This window comes from Oncorhynchus kisutch, linkage group LG14 (genome assembly GCF_002021735.2).
Source record: "Oncorhynchus kisutch isolate 150728-3 linkage group LG14, Okis_V2, whole genome shotgun sequence".
NCBI classification, from domain to species: Eukaryota; Metazoa; Chordata; class Actinopteri; order Salmoniformes; family Salmonidae; genus Oncorhynchus; species Oncorhynchus kisutch.
In genome coordinates this window covers 74358830-74376160 of record NC_034187.2, presented here as the reverse complement: position 1 = coordinate 74376160, position 17331 = coordinate 74358830, and the positions used below count along the sequence as shown (strand labels likewise).

The following is a 17331-nucleotide window of genomic DNA, read 5'->3' as shown; positions in this document are numbered from 1 at the left end:
AAAAGTTAAAAGTCTGATACAGATGTCAGCATATTACCCAAGACAGTGTAATAATTATGACATTATAGAATATTGGAGGCTCTCTAGCTGTATTTTGAAGTGCGTCATGAATTCAACTGATCATCGAGCCCATCCAGGTGTACAAACGTGTCACGAGGGACTGGGTGTGTGAGGTAAGAATCAGGCGCAGAGAGCAGAGAGTTCCACAGGGAAAAAGTGCACTTTAATATGGCACCAAAATCCAATGCCCAAAACACAGGGCGCGAAAAATACTGACCAACCCAAAACACAGGGTACACGGTCTGGAGCACGAACACACCCAACGACAACAACATGTAACACAAAATCAATCCCGCACAAAACAAGGGCGGGTTCACTAGTCTTAAATAAGGAAACAAATCAGAAAAACACAATTAGACACAGGTGCAACTAATAAGACAAAACAAACAGAAAAAGGGATCAGTGGTGGCTAGTAGGCAGAGCACCGCCCGAACAGGCAGGGGAGCCAACTTCGGCGGAAGTCGTGACAAAACGAGTTACTGCAAGGAGCAGAACAGGGATTGTTCCTCTTGCAGCTATAGGTCCTGGATGCCCCTGTGGCAACTTGTATTTGCAAGAATAGGTTGGTGTTTTTTTGTTTTGAAGGAAGAACTAAATAAAGCACAATATATTTATTCAATGCATCTGGCTGGTATTTAACCTTGAAGAAGAAAGGCTCCATAATAACGCCCCTCAGAAGCCCAGCTAATGCAATTTATTGTGTTATTCATCCCATGACATTCAATTCAACTTATTTTTAAAAGGGCATCCAATATGGGTTGCTATACAAAAGACAACGAGGACATTTGCAGCAGATCAGTGCAGATCAGAAAAGAGCAACTTGTGCAATTTTCCCTACAGGTTTTGTCTTACAGAATAGAATAGTGTTTATGCATCCGTAGCCTGGATATGTCCATTGGAATATTGGCACAATTACATTTGTTTGCCCAATAACTTTTCATGTGAAAATCCAATCATTATAATCAAAAAAGGAAAAACTCACTACTGAAAATCGCTCTGGATAAGAGCGTCTGCTAAATGACTAAAATGTCAAATGTAAATGTTATATTCTCATGAAACACAATTTTTAGATTTTTTTGAATGTAATATAATGTAAGTGTTTGGGGTGGAAGAAAAACATGTTATATTGTTATTTATCTTTCATTGTAAGTGCAAAATTGTCCTCTGTAGTTGTCATTAGGACATAAATAAGAAACAAAAAGTACCTTACAGTCAATGGGTATAGTAGATGAAGAACATTTACATTACTGTCAATGGGTATAGTAAATGAAAGCATAGCTGTGACATCTGGGTGTCCACTACAGAGAACATTTCTTGATAATCTCTTATTTAGCTTTTATTTAATGTAAAAAAAAAATATTACACAGTCCTGACAACTCACTTAACCATTCCTTACTTACTATATTCAATTTGAATATCAGATAAGGTAATACTTACAAATACATACTTCTTTTCAAATTTCCATAAAATGTGCTAATTTTCTAGGCAGGAACCAGGAAGGTAAAGTTGTCAAGGTAACACACATGTGATATTGGAAAACCCATAATGTCTTCTCAAAGGGACTACAGGAGTTAACACAGTGGCTTGAATGGACTCAGAGATACTGACAAATAACTGATGTCCACTAGAGAGGACACAAATTAATTGCTGGGTCTCAGGAGGGTATGCTGTTTCATACCACGTGGGGATCACCACGGTTCACACTTACCAGTCGAGAAGAAGTAGACATGTTTATGGAAACGTAGCCAATATTGCATCCGTACTAGGCTGTTGTATGAAAACCCATCAATAGGTAGGTGCCCAAAGTGTAACACTCGCGTCACTGTTTCCACGCAGACAGTGAATAAATTCGACAACAGCTGGAAATATGCTGCTCATCTACTGTAGTAGTATAGACTATGCCTAGGCTACAACGGGTAGGTGGTGAGAACTGACAAGTCAAGACCCCGAAGCAGTTTTATCTAGAAGGGATACAGCTCTTGTCAAACTTGACTTTTCGTAGCAGGTTTAGGAGAACTTACGCAGCAGGTTAGGATAATTTGGTCAAGGTTGGCTAAAATGCACAAAAAAATATAGTTTTGACGTCAATTTGACAAAATCTGTATCCCATCTAGACATGACCCATGAAGCCAGTTGCTTTCACTTCCCTGTTATGAAGATGACTATAGCGCCGTCAGGAGTGGTTACAACTGCGCAGGGCACTTGAGGTGTGCCATCCGGTTCATTGTAACATAAATCTCTTTTTGAATTTCCATTATGGTGAGTCGCCGGCAGAAGGTGATGCTGCAGATTATTTCTATCATTGGCATTCCCATTCTCGTGTAAAGCAATGTCTACCGACGGAGAATCAAGATTTGTAGAGGATATCTTTTGGGTAGTCTACTTTGCAAGATAACACGGGCTGTGTGGCTGTCTGTTAAAGCCTTGTCGCTTTGGCGTGCTGAAGCATCGTGGATCGTATTATTGTCAGTTATTTCACGTAGCGAGGCGATCACCAATCAAGACCTACACACAGCTACCGTGAACGAAAATCCACATTTATAGCGGATTTAAAGACAGTTAGGGTGCGCGCCCACCTGTTGCTGGGATGAAACCCTCGCCAGGCAATGGGGTGAGCCTCGAGAGGCATCGAGAGGAATTGCTGTCCAACGGAGGCTGCGGGGTGTCAGACACCGTGACTGCTGTCCAACCTGAAACTGGTCCCGGATCCCCAATGACTGGAGAAACTACAGATGCCAAAGGAATCCCTAGGCGGAGCAGTATTATCAAGGTAAAGGTTGGAGGGCATTACATACTATTTCTCCCTGTCTCCTATCTGTTTCCTCTCCTTTCTCTCAGTCTCCTATCCTTCTCCCAGTCTCCTCTCATTCTCCCAGTCTCCTCTCCTTCTCCCAGTCTCATCTCCTTCTCCCAGTCTCCTCTCCTTCTCCCTGTCTCCTCTCCTTCTTCCAGTCTCATCTCCTTCTCCCTGTCTCCTCTCCTTCTCCCTGTCTCCTCTCCTTCTCCCTGTTTCCTCTCCTTCACCCTGTTGCCTCTTCTTCTCCCAGTCCCTCTCTTTAGACCACACTGATTGGCAAGACCTGGACAGGTGATTGCTTTCACCTATCCTGTCTTTCCAGATCAATGCAGATAAAGGGAAGGATACAAGGAGAGGAAGCACCTTTAGACTATTGAGATGCACCCCAGATCCATGCGCTCCAGCTACTGGCAATGAATGCAATACATGCTTGAAATAAATAGGCTATTATTTGGCAGTGTTTTCAATGCCTATCTCTAGGCCTATTACTAAGCTAGCTTTGCGTTGTCTTCATCTTCAAGACAGACAGAAAGACAGACTTATTCGTAGATCTTTGGACTGGGCTGGATGGAATGACACATCTGACCCAGCTCCTCCCTCTTTATTCTTCGACTTTAGACAGACTTCATTCCTGTTTTAAACTTTATAACATTATCTTCACATCCCGAAGGTAATCTGACAACTGGTGAGAAGGACTCAAGTATGTGATGAAATCATTGCTTGATCTGTGATCACAGCAAGACTTATGTTTCTTTATGGGACTTTAATGTAATTCATAAACATTGGGCTTGTCCAAACAGTTCATCTTGTGTTGTAGGTTTTGCTGAATGTTTTATTAGGCCTTATATTGATCTCTTACGTTGCCAGTTTTGTATGATACTGCTCCCTACAGAGGAATGACTTGTCGTCAATGTTGGCTCTGTGCCGGTCTGATTCGCTCCCAGCGCTTGGCAGGGCAGGAGGTTGGCCAATTTCCTCACATTTGATGTTGCAATGTTGCTTTGAGTCACGAACAGTTAGAGATACTGATGACTCTCTCTCTCGCGCCATCTCTCTCTCTCTCTCTCTCTCGCTCTCTCTCTCCTCTAACTTTCTCTCTCGTGTTTTGTTGCCGTCACCTCTCTCTCTCCTCTAACTTTCTCTCTCGTGTTTTGTTGCCGTCACCTCTCCCACTCTCTCTTTCTCACCCTCTCTCTCTTTCTCGCCCTCTCTAACTTTCTCTAACTTTCTCTCTCATGTTTTGTTGCTGTCACTCTCTTTCAACTCTAACTTCCTTCCTCACTCCTTTTTTCACTTTCTCTTTCTATTCGTTGACTTTATTTGTTTCTGCGTTGCCAGTAAAGGATTGTCAGAAACACAAATGTGTTTAACTTTCTGTCATGCTTCAGAAAAGTTGTGTGGCGCCTAAAATAACCAGCTCTGTCCCACGCTGGGCTGAAAGTGGCGTTAAATGACTTCTTTGCAAGGGCGTTGCTGCTCGACGTATGCGACAGAGTGTGGAGCCACAGCGCTGCTATCTGCTGTGGCTCCGTTTGTTTGATGTGGTGGTGATAGCTACAGCACACGTCTAACTTGCAACACAAACTGTGTATCTTCAAAGGGCAGCAGAGAACGACACGGCATGGGACAACTGAACACAAAGATAAATGCATACATACATGCATACGAAGTCGGAAGTTTACATACACCTTAGCCAAATACATTTAAACTCAGTTTTTCACAATTCCTGACATTTAATCCTTGTAAAAAATTCCCTGTTTTAGGTCAGTTAGGATCACCACTTTATTTTAAGAATGTGAAATGTCAGAATAATAATATAGAGGATTATTTATTTCAGGTTTTATTCATTTCATCACATTCCCAGTGGGTCAGAAGTTTACATACGCTCAATTAATATTTGGTAATTGTTTAATTTTGGTCTAACATTTCGGGTAGTCTTCCACAAGCTTCCCACAATAAATTGGGTGAATTTTGGCCCAGTCCTCCTGACAGAGCTGGTGTAACTGAGTCAGGTTTGTAGGCCTCCTTGCTCGCACACGCTTTTTCAGTTCTGCCCATGTAACAGTATAACTTTAGACCGTCCCCTCGCCCATACCCGTGCGGGTACCAGGGACCCTCTGCACACATCAACAACAGTCACCCACGAAGCATCGTTACTCATCGCTCCACAAAAGCCGCAGCCCTTGCAGAGCAAGGGGAACCACTACTTCAAGGTCTCAGAGCAAGTGACGTCACCGATTGAAACGCTATTTAGCGCGCACCACTGCTAACTAGCTAGCAGTTTCACATCCGTTACACTCACCCCCCTTTTGACCTCCTCCTTTTCCGCAGCAACCAGTGATCCGGGTCAACAGCATCAATGTAACAGTATAACTTTAGACCGTCCCCTCATCTATACCCGGGTGCGAACCAGGGACCCTCTGCACACATCAACAACTGACACCCACGAAGCCGCGGCCCTTGCAGAGCAAGGGGAACCACTACTTCAAGGTCTCAGAGCAAGTGACGTCACCGATTGAAACGCTATTTAGCGCTCACCACCGCTAACTAGCTAGCAGTTTCACATCCGTTACACCCACACATTTTCTATAGGATTGAAGTCAGGACTTTGTGATGGCCACTCCAATACCTTGACTTTGTTGTCCTTAAGCCATTTTGCCACAACTTTGTAAGTATGCTTGGTGTCAATGTCCATTTGGAAGAACCTTTTGCGACCAAGCTTTAACTTCCTGATTGATGTCTTGAGATGTTGCTTCAATATATCCACATAATTTTCCTTTCGCATGATGCCACCAATTTTGTGAAGTGCACCAGTCTCTCCTGCAGCAAAGCACCCCCACAACATAATGCTGCCACCCCCGTGCTTCACGGTGGGATGGTGTTCTTCGGCTTTCAAGCATCCCCCTTTTTCCTTCAAACATAACGATGGCCATTATGGCCAAACAGTTCTATTTTTGTTTCATTAGACCAGAGGACATTTCTCCAAAAAGTATGATCTTTGTCCCCATGTATAGTTGCAAACCGTATTCTGGCTTTTTTAATGGCGGTTTCGGAGCAGTGGCTTCTTCCTTGCTGAGCGTCCTTTCAGGTTATGTTGATATAGGACTCATTTTTACTGTGGATATAGATACCTTTGTACCCGTTTCTTCCAGCATCTTCACAAGGTCCTTTGCTGTTGTTCTGGGATTGACTTGCACTTTTTGCAACAAAGTACGTTCATCTCTGAGACAGAACCTGTCTCCTTCCTGAGTGGTATGACGGCTGCATGGTCCCATTGTGTTTATACTTGCGTACTATTGTTTGTACAGATGAACGTGGTACCTTCAGGCGTTTGGAAATTGCTCCCAAGGATGAACCAGACTTGTGGAGGGCTACAAGATCTTGGCTGATTTCATTTGATTTTCCCATGATGTCAAGCAAAGAGGCACTGAGTTTGAAGGTAGGCCTTGAAATACATCCACAGGTACACCTCCAATTGACTCAAATTATGTCAATTAGCCTATCAGAAGCATCTAAAGCCATGACATCATTTTCTGGAATTTTCCAAGCTGTTTAAAGGCACAGTCAACTTAGTGTATGTAAACCACTGTAATTGTGATACAGTGAAATAATCTGTCTGTAAACAATTGTTGGAAAAATGACTCGTGTCATGCACAAAGTAGATGTCCTAACTGACTTGCCAAAACTATAGTTTGTTAACAAGAAATGTGTGGAGTGGTTGAAAAACGAGTTTTAATGACTTCAACCTAAGTGTATGAAAACTTCCGACTTCAACTGTACATACATACATACATACATACTGGCGCTTTTATCCAAAGTCACTTTGGAAAAAAATACAAAATAAAACTTACAGTAGTGCATGCATACATTTTTATATGGGTGTCTCCAGTGGGAATCAAACCCACATCCTGCCTTTGCAAGCGTCATGCTCTACCAACTAAAGTGAGTCACGTAGCCTACACACTGATGTGTAACACATTTAAGTTTGCCACAATGGTTCATTTCAAGAATTAAAATCAAATACAATTTTATTTGTCCCATGTGCAGAATACAACAGGTGTGGACTTTACTGTGAAATGCTTACTTACGAGCCCTTTCCCAACAACACAGATTTAAAATGTTTTTTTGTTTTTTAAAGGAAATAGTAACACAATACAATAATGAGACTATATACAAGGATTACCAGTACCGAGTCAATGTGCATGGGTACGAGGTGATATGAGTCCATGTGCATGGGTACGAGGTGATATGAGTCAATGTGCATGGGTACAAGGTAATATGAGTCTATGTGCATGGGTACGAGGTAATATGAGTCAATGTGCATGGGTACGAGGTAATATGAGTCAATGTGCATGGGTACGAGGTAATATGAGTCAATGTGCATGGGTACGAGGTAATATGAGTCAATGTGCATGGGTACGAGGTAATATGAGTCGATGTGCATGGGTTTAAGGTAATATGTACATGTAGGTAAGGGTGAAAATGACATCCAGGATAAATAATACACATAGTAGCAGCAGCGTGTGTGAAAGTGTGAGTGGATGTGTGAGCATATGTAGTTTGTGTTGGAGTGTCTGTGTAGTATGTGTGACTGTGTGGGTAGAGCCACCAGCTCTCATGGGTACGAGGTAATATCAGTCAATGTGCATGGGTACGAGGTAATATCAGTCAATGTGCATGGGTACGAGGTAATATGATTCAATGTGCATGGGTACGAGGTAATATGAGTCAATGTGCATGGGTACGAGGTAATATGAGTCAATGTGCATGGGTACGAGGTAATATCAGTCAATGTGCATGGGTACGAGGTAATATCAGTCAATGTGCATGGGTACGAGGTAATATGAGTCAATGTGCATGGGTACAAGGTAATATGAGTCAATGTGCATGGGTACGAGGTAATATGAGTCTATGTGCATGGGTACGAGGTAATATGAGTCAATGTGCACGGGTACGAGGTAATATGGGTCAATGTGCATGGGTACGAGGTAATATCAGTCAATGTGCATGGGTACGAGGTAATATGAGTCTATGTGCATGAGTACGAGGTAATATGAGTCAATGTGCATGGGTATAAGGTAATATGTACATGTAGGTAAGGGTGAAAATGACATCCAGGATAAATAATACACATAGTAGCAGCAGCGTGTGTGAAAGTGTGAGTGGGTGTGTGAGCATATGTAGTTTGTGTTGGAGTGTCTGTGTAGTATGTGTGACTGTGTGGGTAGAGCCACCAGATCTCACAGTCTCACGTCACAATTAGATGTTCATCCATGCTTCTCAAACATCACTTTTCAAAGTGTTTGGTTACCTCTCTTTATCGTTCAAAGGTTCAGATTAAGCATTAGCTCTGAATAGTTAAGGTAAGAGTTAAGGTTTGAGATTGGCACAAAACAAAAATATCAAAAACAACTTTCTATCGCTGGATTGGAACATGCAGCATTTGGAACCAGAGGCAGACGTTTACACCCCTCCGCCATCCCCGTCCACAAAGCCTCAAGGTCACAGCGCTCACTGTTGCCCCTAGCGGCCGGTTTCCACTTCATCGCCCGACATCCTCAGACATGGATGGATGTCGAATACTGACTTGTGTCATGGGTGACCTGCCTGAGTAGAGTCCAGTGAGTGTGTGAGTAGAGTCCAGTGAGTGTGTGAGTAGAGTCCAGTGAGTGTGTGAGTAGAGTCCAGTGAGTGTGTGAGTAGAGTCCAGTGAGTGTGTGGGTAGAGCCGGTGCAAGAGAGTCAACGCAAATACAAAGGGGGTCAATGTAAATAGTTCAGGTAGCCATTTGTAATAACTGTTCAGCAGTCTTATGGCTTGGGGGGCTGAAGCTGTTCAGGAGCCTTTTGGTCCCAGACTTGGTGCTCTGTTCAGGAGCCTTTTGGTCCCAGACTTGGTGCTCTGTTCAGGAGCCTTTTGGTCCCAGACTTGGTGCTCTGTTCAGGGTCCTGTTGGTTTCAGACTTGGTGCTTCAGACTTGGTGCTTCAGACTTGGGGGGCTGGAGTCTTCGACAATTTTCTGGGCCTTCCTCTGACAGCCTGGTATAGAGGTCCTGGATGGCAGGGAGCTCAGCCCCAGTGATGTACTGGGTCATACACACTACACTATGTTGTGCTTTACGCTCAGATGTCAAGCAGTTGCCATACCAAGTGGGAATGTAGCCAGTCAATACCAAGTGGGGATGTAGCCAGTCAATACCAAGTGGGGATGTAGCCAGTCAAGATGCTCTCAATGGTGCAGCTGTAGAATTTGAGGATCTGAGGACACATGCCAAACCTTTTCAACCTCCTGAGGGGGAACAGGTGTTGTCGTGCCATCCTCATGACTGTGTTGGTGTGTTTGGATCATGATCCTCGGGATGAGATCAATGCCTATGTGGTACAGTATGTAGGAAAACTGGAGATATGACATTATTGACCTTTTGAACATAATTCCGAGCATTTGGCTGTGTGTGTGTGTTTGGATAGGGGCATGTAGGGGAGAGTTTAACTGTCTGTCTCATATGCCTGGAGATCACCTCCAGGCATATGAGACTTTCCTCCCTATTGCTCTTCTTCTCTTCCTCTTCCCTCCTATGCTTCTTTACCCCCTCTTCCTCTCTCCATCCTTGGCCTGGGCTGGATCCCACATGGTGCCCTATTCCCTACATGGTTAACTTCTTTGGGACAGAGCCCTGTTTAATCCTTTCTTTCGTCTGGTGTACGTGCAGGCTGAGTAGGTATGTAAGGGTGCTCTGGGTAGTGCCTTGTCTCTGAGTGGTAACCTGTCTCTGAGTGGTAACCTGTCTCTGAGGGGTAACCTGTCTCTGAGGGGTAACCTGTCTCTGAGGGGTAACCTGTCTCTGAGGGGTAACCTGTCTCTGATTGGTAACCTGTCTCTTAGGGGTAACCTGTCTCTGATTGGTAACCTGTCTCTGAGTGGTAACCTGTCTCTGAGTGGTAACCTGTCTCTGAGTGGTAACCTGTCTCTGAGTGGTAACTTGTCTCTGAGTGGAAACCTGTCTCTGAGTGGAAACCTGTCTCTGAGTGGAAACCTGTCTCTGAGTGGTAACCTGTCTCTGAGGGGTAACCTGTCTCTGAGGGGTAACCTGTCTCTGAGGGGTAACCTGTCTCTGATTGGTAACCTGTCTCTGAGTGGTAACCTGTCTCTGAGTGGTAACCTGTCTCTGACTGGTAACCTGTCTCTGAGGGGTAACCTGTATCTGTCTAGTATCCTGTCTCTGAGGGGTAACCTGTCTCTGAGTGGTAAACCTGTCTCTGAGTGGTAACCTGTCTCTGAGGGGTAACCTGTCTCTGAGTGGTAACCTGTCTCTGAGGGGTAACCTGTCTCTGAGTGGTAACCTGTCTCTGAGTGGTAACCTGTCTCTGAGGGGTAACCTGTCTCTGAGTGGTAACCTGTCTCTGAGTGGTAACCTGTCTCTGAGTGGTAACCTGTCTCTGAGGGGTACCCTGTATCTGTCTAGTATCCTGTCTCTGAGTGGTAACCTGTCTCTGAGGGGTAACCTGTCTCTGAGTGGTAACCTGTCTCTGAGTGGTAACCTGTCTCTGAGGGGTACCCTGTATCTGTCTAGTATCCTGTCTCTGAGTGGTAACCTGTCTCTGATTGGTAACCTGTCTCTGAGGGGTAACCTGTCTCTGATTGGTAACCTGTCTCTGAGTGGTAACCTGTCTCTGAGGGGTAACCTGTCTCTGAGTGGTAACATGTCTCTGAGTGGTAACTTGTCTCTGAGTGGAAACCTGTCTCTGAGTGGAAACCTGTCTCTGAGTGGTAACCTGTCTCTGAGTGGTAACCTGTCTCTGAGGGGTACCCTGTATCTGTCTAGTATCCTGTCTCTGAGTGGTAACCTGTCTCTGAGGGGTAACCTGTCTCTGAGTGGTAACCTGTCTCTGAGTGGTAACCTGTCTCTGAGGGGTACCCTGTATCTGTCTAGTATCCTGTCTCTGAGTGGTAACCTGTCTCTGAGTGGTAACCTGTCTCTGAGTGGTAACCTGTCTCTGAGGGGTAACCTGTCTCTGAGTGGTAAACCTGTCTCTGAGTGGTAACCTGTCTCTGAGGGGTAACCTGTCTCTGAGTGGTAACCTGTCTCTGAGTGGTAACCTGTCTCTGAGTGGTAACCTGTCTCTGAGTGGTAACCTGTCTCTGAGGGGTACCCTGTATCTGTCTAGTATCCTGTCTCTGAGGGGTAACCTGTCTCTGAGTGGTAACCTGTCTCTGAGTGGTAACCTGTCTCTGAGTGGTAACCTGTCTCTGAGTGGTAACCTGTCTCTGAGGGGTACCCTGTATCTGTCTAGTATCCTGTCTCTGAGTGGTAACCTGTCTCTGAGTGGTAACCTGTCTCTGAGTGGTAACCTGTCTCTGAGTGGTAACCTGTCTCTGAGGGGTACCCTGTATCTGTCTAGTATCCTGTCTCTGCGTATGGAGGGGCAGCGGGGGTGGTTAGGTGTAGTGAGTTTGTTTGGAACTTGAGTGGTATATTTTCAACTGTTTGGATGACAAATCTGGTCTGTGTTTGTAGGATTGTATGAGTATTAATGATTGCCCAGTGTGTGTGTGTGTGTGTGTGTGTGTGTGTGTTCTGACTGTGAGAACAGTGTTAGCCTGGGGGGTTGGCAGACAGCTGGGGAAGGATATGGTTTGAATTGTAGCTCCTCCAACCTGCTACTTTGGTTAACATTGATTAACGTCTTTGGCCCACTTTAGCATGCTCTGGCCCACTTTAGCATGCTCTGGCCTACTTTAGATCACTTCCCATTGCTTCAGGCTGTTTTAGAACAAGTAACCACAGCAAACCAACAACTTTAAATATTTTTCCTTCAGTGGTTGTGATGGAACAAATGATGTTTTCTGAATCACACAGCTAACCCTGTTTTCCTCACATACATGCAGTACCTTCAGAAAGTATTCACCCCCCTTCCCACATTTTGTTGTGTTAGTCTGAATTTAAAATGGATTCAATTGAAATGTGTCACTGACCTACACACAATACCCCATAATGTCAAAGTGGAATTATGTTTTTAAAAATGTTTACGAATTAAAATGAAATCCTGAAATGTCTTGAGTCAATAAGTTTTAAACCCCTTTATAATGACAAGCCTAAATAAGTTCAGGAGTAAAAATGTTCTTAACAAGTCACATAAGTTGCATGGACTCACTCTGTGTGCAATAATAGTGTTTAACATGATTTTTTTATGACTACCTCATCTCTGTACCCCACACGTACGAGTATCTGTAAGGCCCCTCAGTTGAGCAGTGAATTCAACCACAAAGACCAGGGATGTTTTTCCAATGCCTTGCAAAGAAGAGTACCTATTGGTAGATGGGTAAAAAAAACAGACATCGAATATCTATATAGTTAATTCCACTTTGGATGGTGTATCAGTACATCCATCTAGAGGCAAAAGAAACGTACACCTGTTTAGGCGAGCAGCTGGCCAGCGGAGTAGAACACTAACAATTTAAGGAGAGCCGCACACTCTAGGAGCTCAGATGCAATAATTTAATAATCAACGTTTCAACAGACAAGCTGTCTTCATCAGGGTATAATGACAAACACTGCAGGTCACTAGCTTATATAGTGTCAAAGGACACACATAGGTGTCAGTAAACATGGCCAGGTGTGGCTTGATATCATTGGTTAATCTTCAGATATCAAAATAACATGCAAAAACATGGATAGCATACAATCATAGATACAATGTGGCTACATAAGCCTACAAACATGTACAATAGCAAAATCACAATAATCACAAGACTGGCTTCAGATCAAAGTCTTCATTGAGACCGAAGGGAGCAAGGGTCTTTAAATTAAAGATCCAGGCAGCCTCTCGTTTTAACAATAAATTGTTGAGGTCACCCCCTCTCCTAGGGAGGGTGACATGTTTAATGCCAATATAACATAGGGATGAAATCGGGGTGGTTTGCTTCCAAAAAGTGGGCCGCAACTGGGTAAGTCGAGTTTTTACACCTAATGATGCTACGATGCTCCGAGATTCGTACTTTTATTTTGCGCTTTGCTTTACCCACATACATTTTACTACAAGGACAAGTTATAAGATTAATAACTGCCTTAGTGGAGCCCATGATAACACCTTTAATTGGGATCGGTTTCCCTTTTTTGTGGTGTTTGAAGGATCTACATTTATGTGTGCCATTGCATTGAGCACAGCCATTACACTTGTAGTTTCCATGTCATTATACCCTGATGAAGACAGCTTGTCTGTTGAAACGTTGGTTATTAAATTATTGCATCTAAGCTCCTAGAGTGTGCTGCTCTCCTTAAAATGTTCAAGTATCAATACAACCAGTCACTACAAAGATACAGGCGTCTTTCCTAACTCAGTTGCCGGAGAGGAAGGAAACCGCTCAGGGATTTCACCATGAAGCCAATGATGACTTTAAAACAGTTAGAGTTTAATGGCTATGATAGGAGCAAACTGAGGATGGATCAACAACATTGTAGTTACTCCACAATACAAGCCTAAATGATTGAGTGAAAAGAAGGAAGCCTGTACAGAATAAACAATTTCCCGGAACATGCATCCTGTTTTCAATAAGGCACTAAAGTAAAACTGCAACAAATTTGGCAAAGAAATGAATTTGCGTTATGTTTGGGGCAAATCCAACACAACACATCACTGAGTACCATCCTTAATATTTTTAAGCATGGTGCTGGCTGCATCATATTACGGGTATGCTGGTCATCGGCAAGGACTACAATTTGTTTTAAGATAAAAATAAACGGAATAGATCTAAACACAGGCAAAATCCTAGAATTAAACCTGGATCAGTCTGCTTTCCAAAAGACACTGGGAGACAAATTCACCTTTCAGCAGTACAATAACCTAAAACTCAAGGCTAAATATACACTGGAGTTGCTTACCAAGATGTCATTGTATGTTCCTGAGTGGCCTAGTTACAGTTTTGACTTAAATTTTCTTGAAAATGCATGGCAAGACTTGAGAATGGCTGTCTAGCAATGATCAACAACCAACTTGACAGAGCTTGAAGAACTTGAAAAATGCAAATATTTTACAATCCAGGTGTACAAAGCTCTTAGAGACACAGCAGTAATCGCTGCCAATGGTGATTCTAACATGTATTGACTCAGGGGTTCTTCCCACAAATTTTCCATAGGATTGAGGTCAGGGCTTTGTGGTGGCCACTCCAATACCTTGACTTTGTTGTCCTTAAGCCATTTTGCTACAACTTTGGAAGTATGCTTGGAGTCATTGTCCATTTGGAAGACCCATTTGCGATCAAGCTTTAACTTCCTGACTGATGTTTTAAGATGTTGCTTCAATATATGCACAATTTCCCCGCCTCATGATGCGATCTATTTTGTGAAGTGCATCAGTCCCTCCTGCAGCAAAGCACCCCCACAACATGATGCTGCCACCCCATGCTTCACGGTTGGGATGTGTTCTTCGGCTTGCAAGCATCCCCCTTTTTCCTCCAAACATAACGATGGTTATTATGACCAAACAGTTCTATTTTTGTTCCATCAGACCAGAGGACATTTCTCCAAAAAGTAGGATCTTTGTCCCCATGTGCAGTTGCAAACCATAGTCTGGCTTTTTTAATGGCGGTTTTGGAGCAGTGCCTTCTTCCTTGCTGAGCGGCCTTTCAGGTTATGTTGTTATAGGACTCGTTTAACTGTGGATATAGATACTTTTGTACCGGTTTCCACCAGCATCTTAAAGGTCCTTTGCTGTTGTTCTGGCATTGATTTGCACTTTTCTCACCAAAGTACGTTCATCTCTAGGAGACATAATGCGTCTCCTTCCTGAGCGGTATGACGGCTGGGTGGTCCCATGGTGTTTGTACTTGCGTACTATTGTTTGTACAGATGAACGTGGTACCTGAACCAGACTTGTGGAGGTCCACAATTTTTTTCTGATTCAGTCTTGGCTGAATTCTTTTGATTTTCCCATGATGTCAAGCAAAGAGGCACTGAGTTTGAAGGTAGGCCTTGAAATACATCCACAGGTACACCTCCAATTGACTCAAATTATGTCAATTGGCCTGTCAGACGCTTCTAAAGCCATGACATAATTTTCTGGAATTTTCCAAGCTGTTTAAATGCACAGTCAACTTAGTGTATGTAAACTTCTGACCCACTGGAATTGTGATACAGTGAATTATAATTGAAATAATCTGTCTGTAAACAATTGTTGGAAAAATGACTTGTGTCATGCACAAAGTAGATGTCCTAACCGACTTGCCAAAATAAATGTTTGTTAACAAGAAATTTGTGGAGTGGTTGAAAAACGAGTTAATGACTCCAACCCAAGTGTACTGTATGTAAACTTCCGTCTTCAACTGTGTGTGTGTGTGTGTGTGTGTGTGTGTGTGTGTGTGTGATAACAATCACCAGACTCATCACCGCCTAACTCACCAAGGCTTCACTAAGGCGTCCTACATTTTAAACAAATACCCTGCTCATGCCCAAACAGCCAAACAAATATTTACAATGTGCTTGATAGCTCAAACTCCACTACCCTCCAGCCTCTGGTGGTTCAGTAGGTTTGGGGTTGAACTGAGGGCCTACAGGACAGCTGAGGGCTGCTGTCACGTTTTAAGCAGAAACTGTGGTTAACTCGCTGTCTGAATTACCTTCATCATGTCCGCCTTTTACCTGAGAATCATCCTAAAACATGCATCTCATCTGGAACATCAAAGATTTGTACAGAAGGAGAGATACTTCTGGTAAGCTCTTAGTTGGTGGTTTTGACTTGAGGAGAGATACTTCTGGTAAGCTCTTAGTTGGTGGTTTTGACTTGAGGAGAGATACTTCTGGTAAGCTCTTAGTTGGTGGTTTTGACTTGAGGGGCGATACTTCTGGTAAGCTCTTAGTTGGTGGTTTTGACTTGAGGAGAGATACTTCTGGTAAGCTCTTAGTTGGTGGTTTTGACTTGAGGAGAGATACTTCTGGTAAGCTCTTAGTTGGTGGTTTTGACTTGAGGGGCGATACTTCTGGTAAGCTCTTAGTTGGTGGTTTTGACTTGAGGGGCGATACTTCTGGTAAGCTCTTAGTTGGTGGTTTTGACTTGAGGAGAGATACTTCTGGTAAGCTCTTAGTTGGTGGTTTTGACTTGAGGAGAGATACTTCTGGTAAGCTCTTAGTTGGTGGTTTTGACTTGAGGAGAGATACTTCTGGTAAGCTCTTAGTTGGTGGTTTTGACTTGAGGAGCGATACTTCTGGTAAGCTCTTAGTTGGTGGTTTTGACTTGAGGAGAGATACTTCTGGTAAGCTCTTAGTTGGTGGTTTTGACTTGAGGAGAGATACTTCTGGTAAGCTCTTAGTTGGTGGTTTTGACTTGAGGAGAGATACTTCTGGTAAGCTCTTAGTTGGTGGTTTTGACTTGAGGAGAGATACTTCTGGTAAGCTCTAAGTTGGTGGTTTTGACTTGAGGAGCGATACTTCTGGTAAGCTCTTAGTTGGTGGTTTTGACTTGAGGAGAGATACTTCTGGTAAGCTCTTAGTTGGTGGTTTTGACTTGAGGAGAGATACTTCTGGTAAGCTCTTAGTTGGTGGTTTTGACTTGAGGAGAGATACTTCTGGTAAGCTCTTAGTTGGTGGTTTTGACTTGAGGAGAGATACTTCTGGTAAGCTCTTAGTTGGTGGTTTTGACTTGACCATGCTGGTTATGGACTGGTGTGGGTGTTGTGAATTAAATGGTGTAAATGGTGTGTTGAATCATGTTGTTGCTGAGGGAATGACACAACCACTTCACACTTCCTGTTTCTCCTCCCCGTTGTAACAGTGACTTCCTTTCCCATACTGTATCATGTACGTACGTACGCACGCATGCGCACACAAAATGCATGAATGTCATACACACACACACAGTTGAGGAAGTGGGACAAAATGATCATAGTTAGGCCTACACCTTTTGAATTCTAAGACTCCCTGTCCAGAACATTTATTAGATGTTTTTGTGTGATGGGTTTGGTTGTGTGTGTGTTTTGTTTTTAGCACAGAGATCTCAGATAGCCATGTGTTTACACCTGCTGGCACCTACTGTGTGTCTCTTGATCGTCTCTTAATTAGTAGTGTGCCCACTAATGACCTACACTACATCCTAAATATTTTTTAAATAATTTGTTAAAATGTTATAAACAATATAGAAAGACAACTTAACATCCCCCAAACAAAGCTCCACTAAACTAGACATGATGTTGGCTGGGACTGCCCAACCTTCAGCATACAGAGAAAAAAAGATGGATAAAAACTAAAACAACAACTCAGACATACATTCATTTCAACAAACATTAATGACATCATAATTGCCCAGACCCACATGCTCCCACTGAATTCATACCCATCCGTCTCACAATAACATCCCTTTTCTTTTCACTTTTTTGGGATATCTTCAGCGCTTGTAACACTTTATGCCATAATGGCTTCAAATTGCACTGTTTTGTTTCTCTCTGTAGCCCACATTTTGTCAATATTTAAATAACGAATTTGATT

At 43.3% G+C, this 17331-nt stretch overlaps 1 protein-coding gene across 1 annotated transcript in view; it reads left to right on the top strand.

Moving 5' to 3' along the window:
* The first annotated feature begins 208 nt into the window (after positions 1 to 208).
* LOC109904385 (inactive phospholipase C-like protein 2) overlaps positions 209 to 17331 on the top strand; it is a 54294-nt gene continuing 37171 nt past the window's right edge. The window contains exon 1 of the mRNA XM_031788951.1: positions 209 to 2830. Coding sequence (XP_031644811.1) covers positions 2648 to 2830 — 183 coding nt within the window. The 5' untranslated portion in view covers positions 209 to 2647. The remainder of the gene's footprint in view (positions 2831 to 17331) is intronic.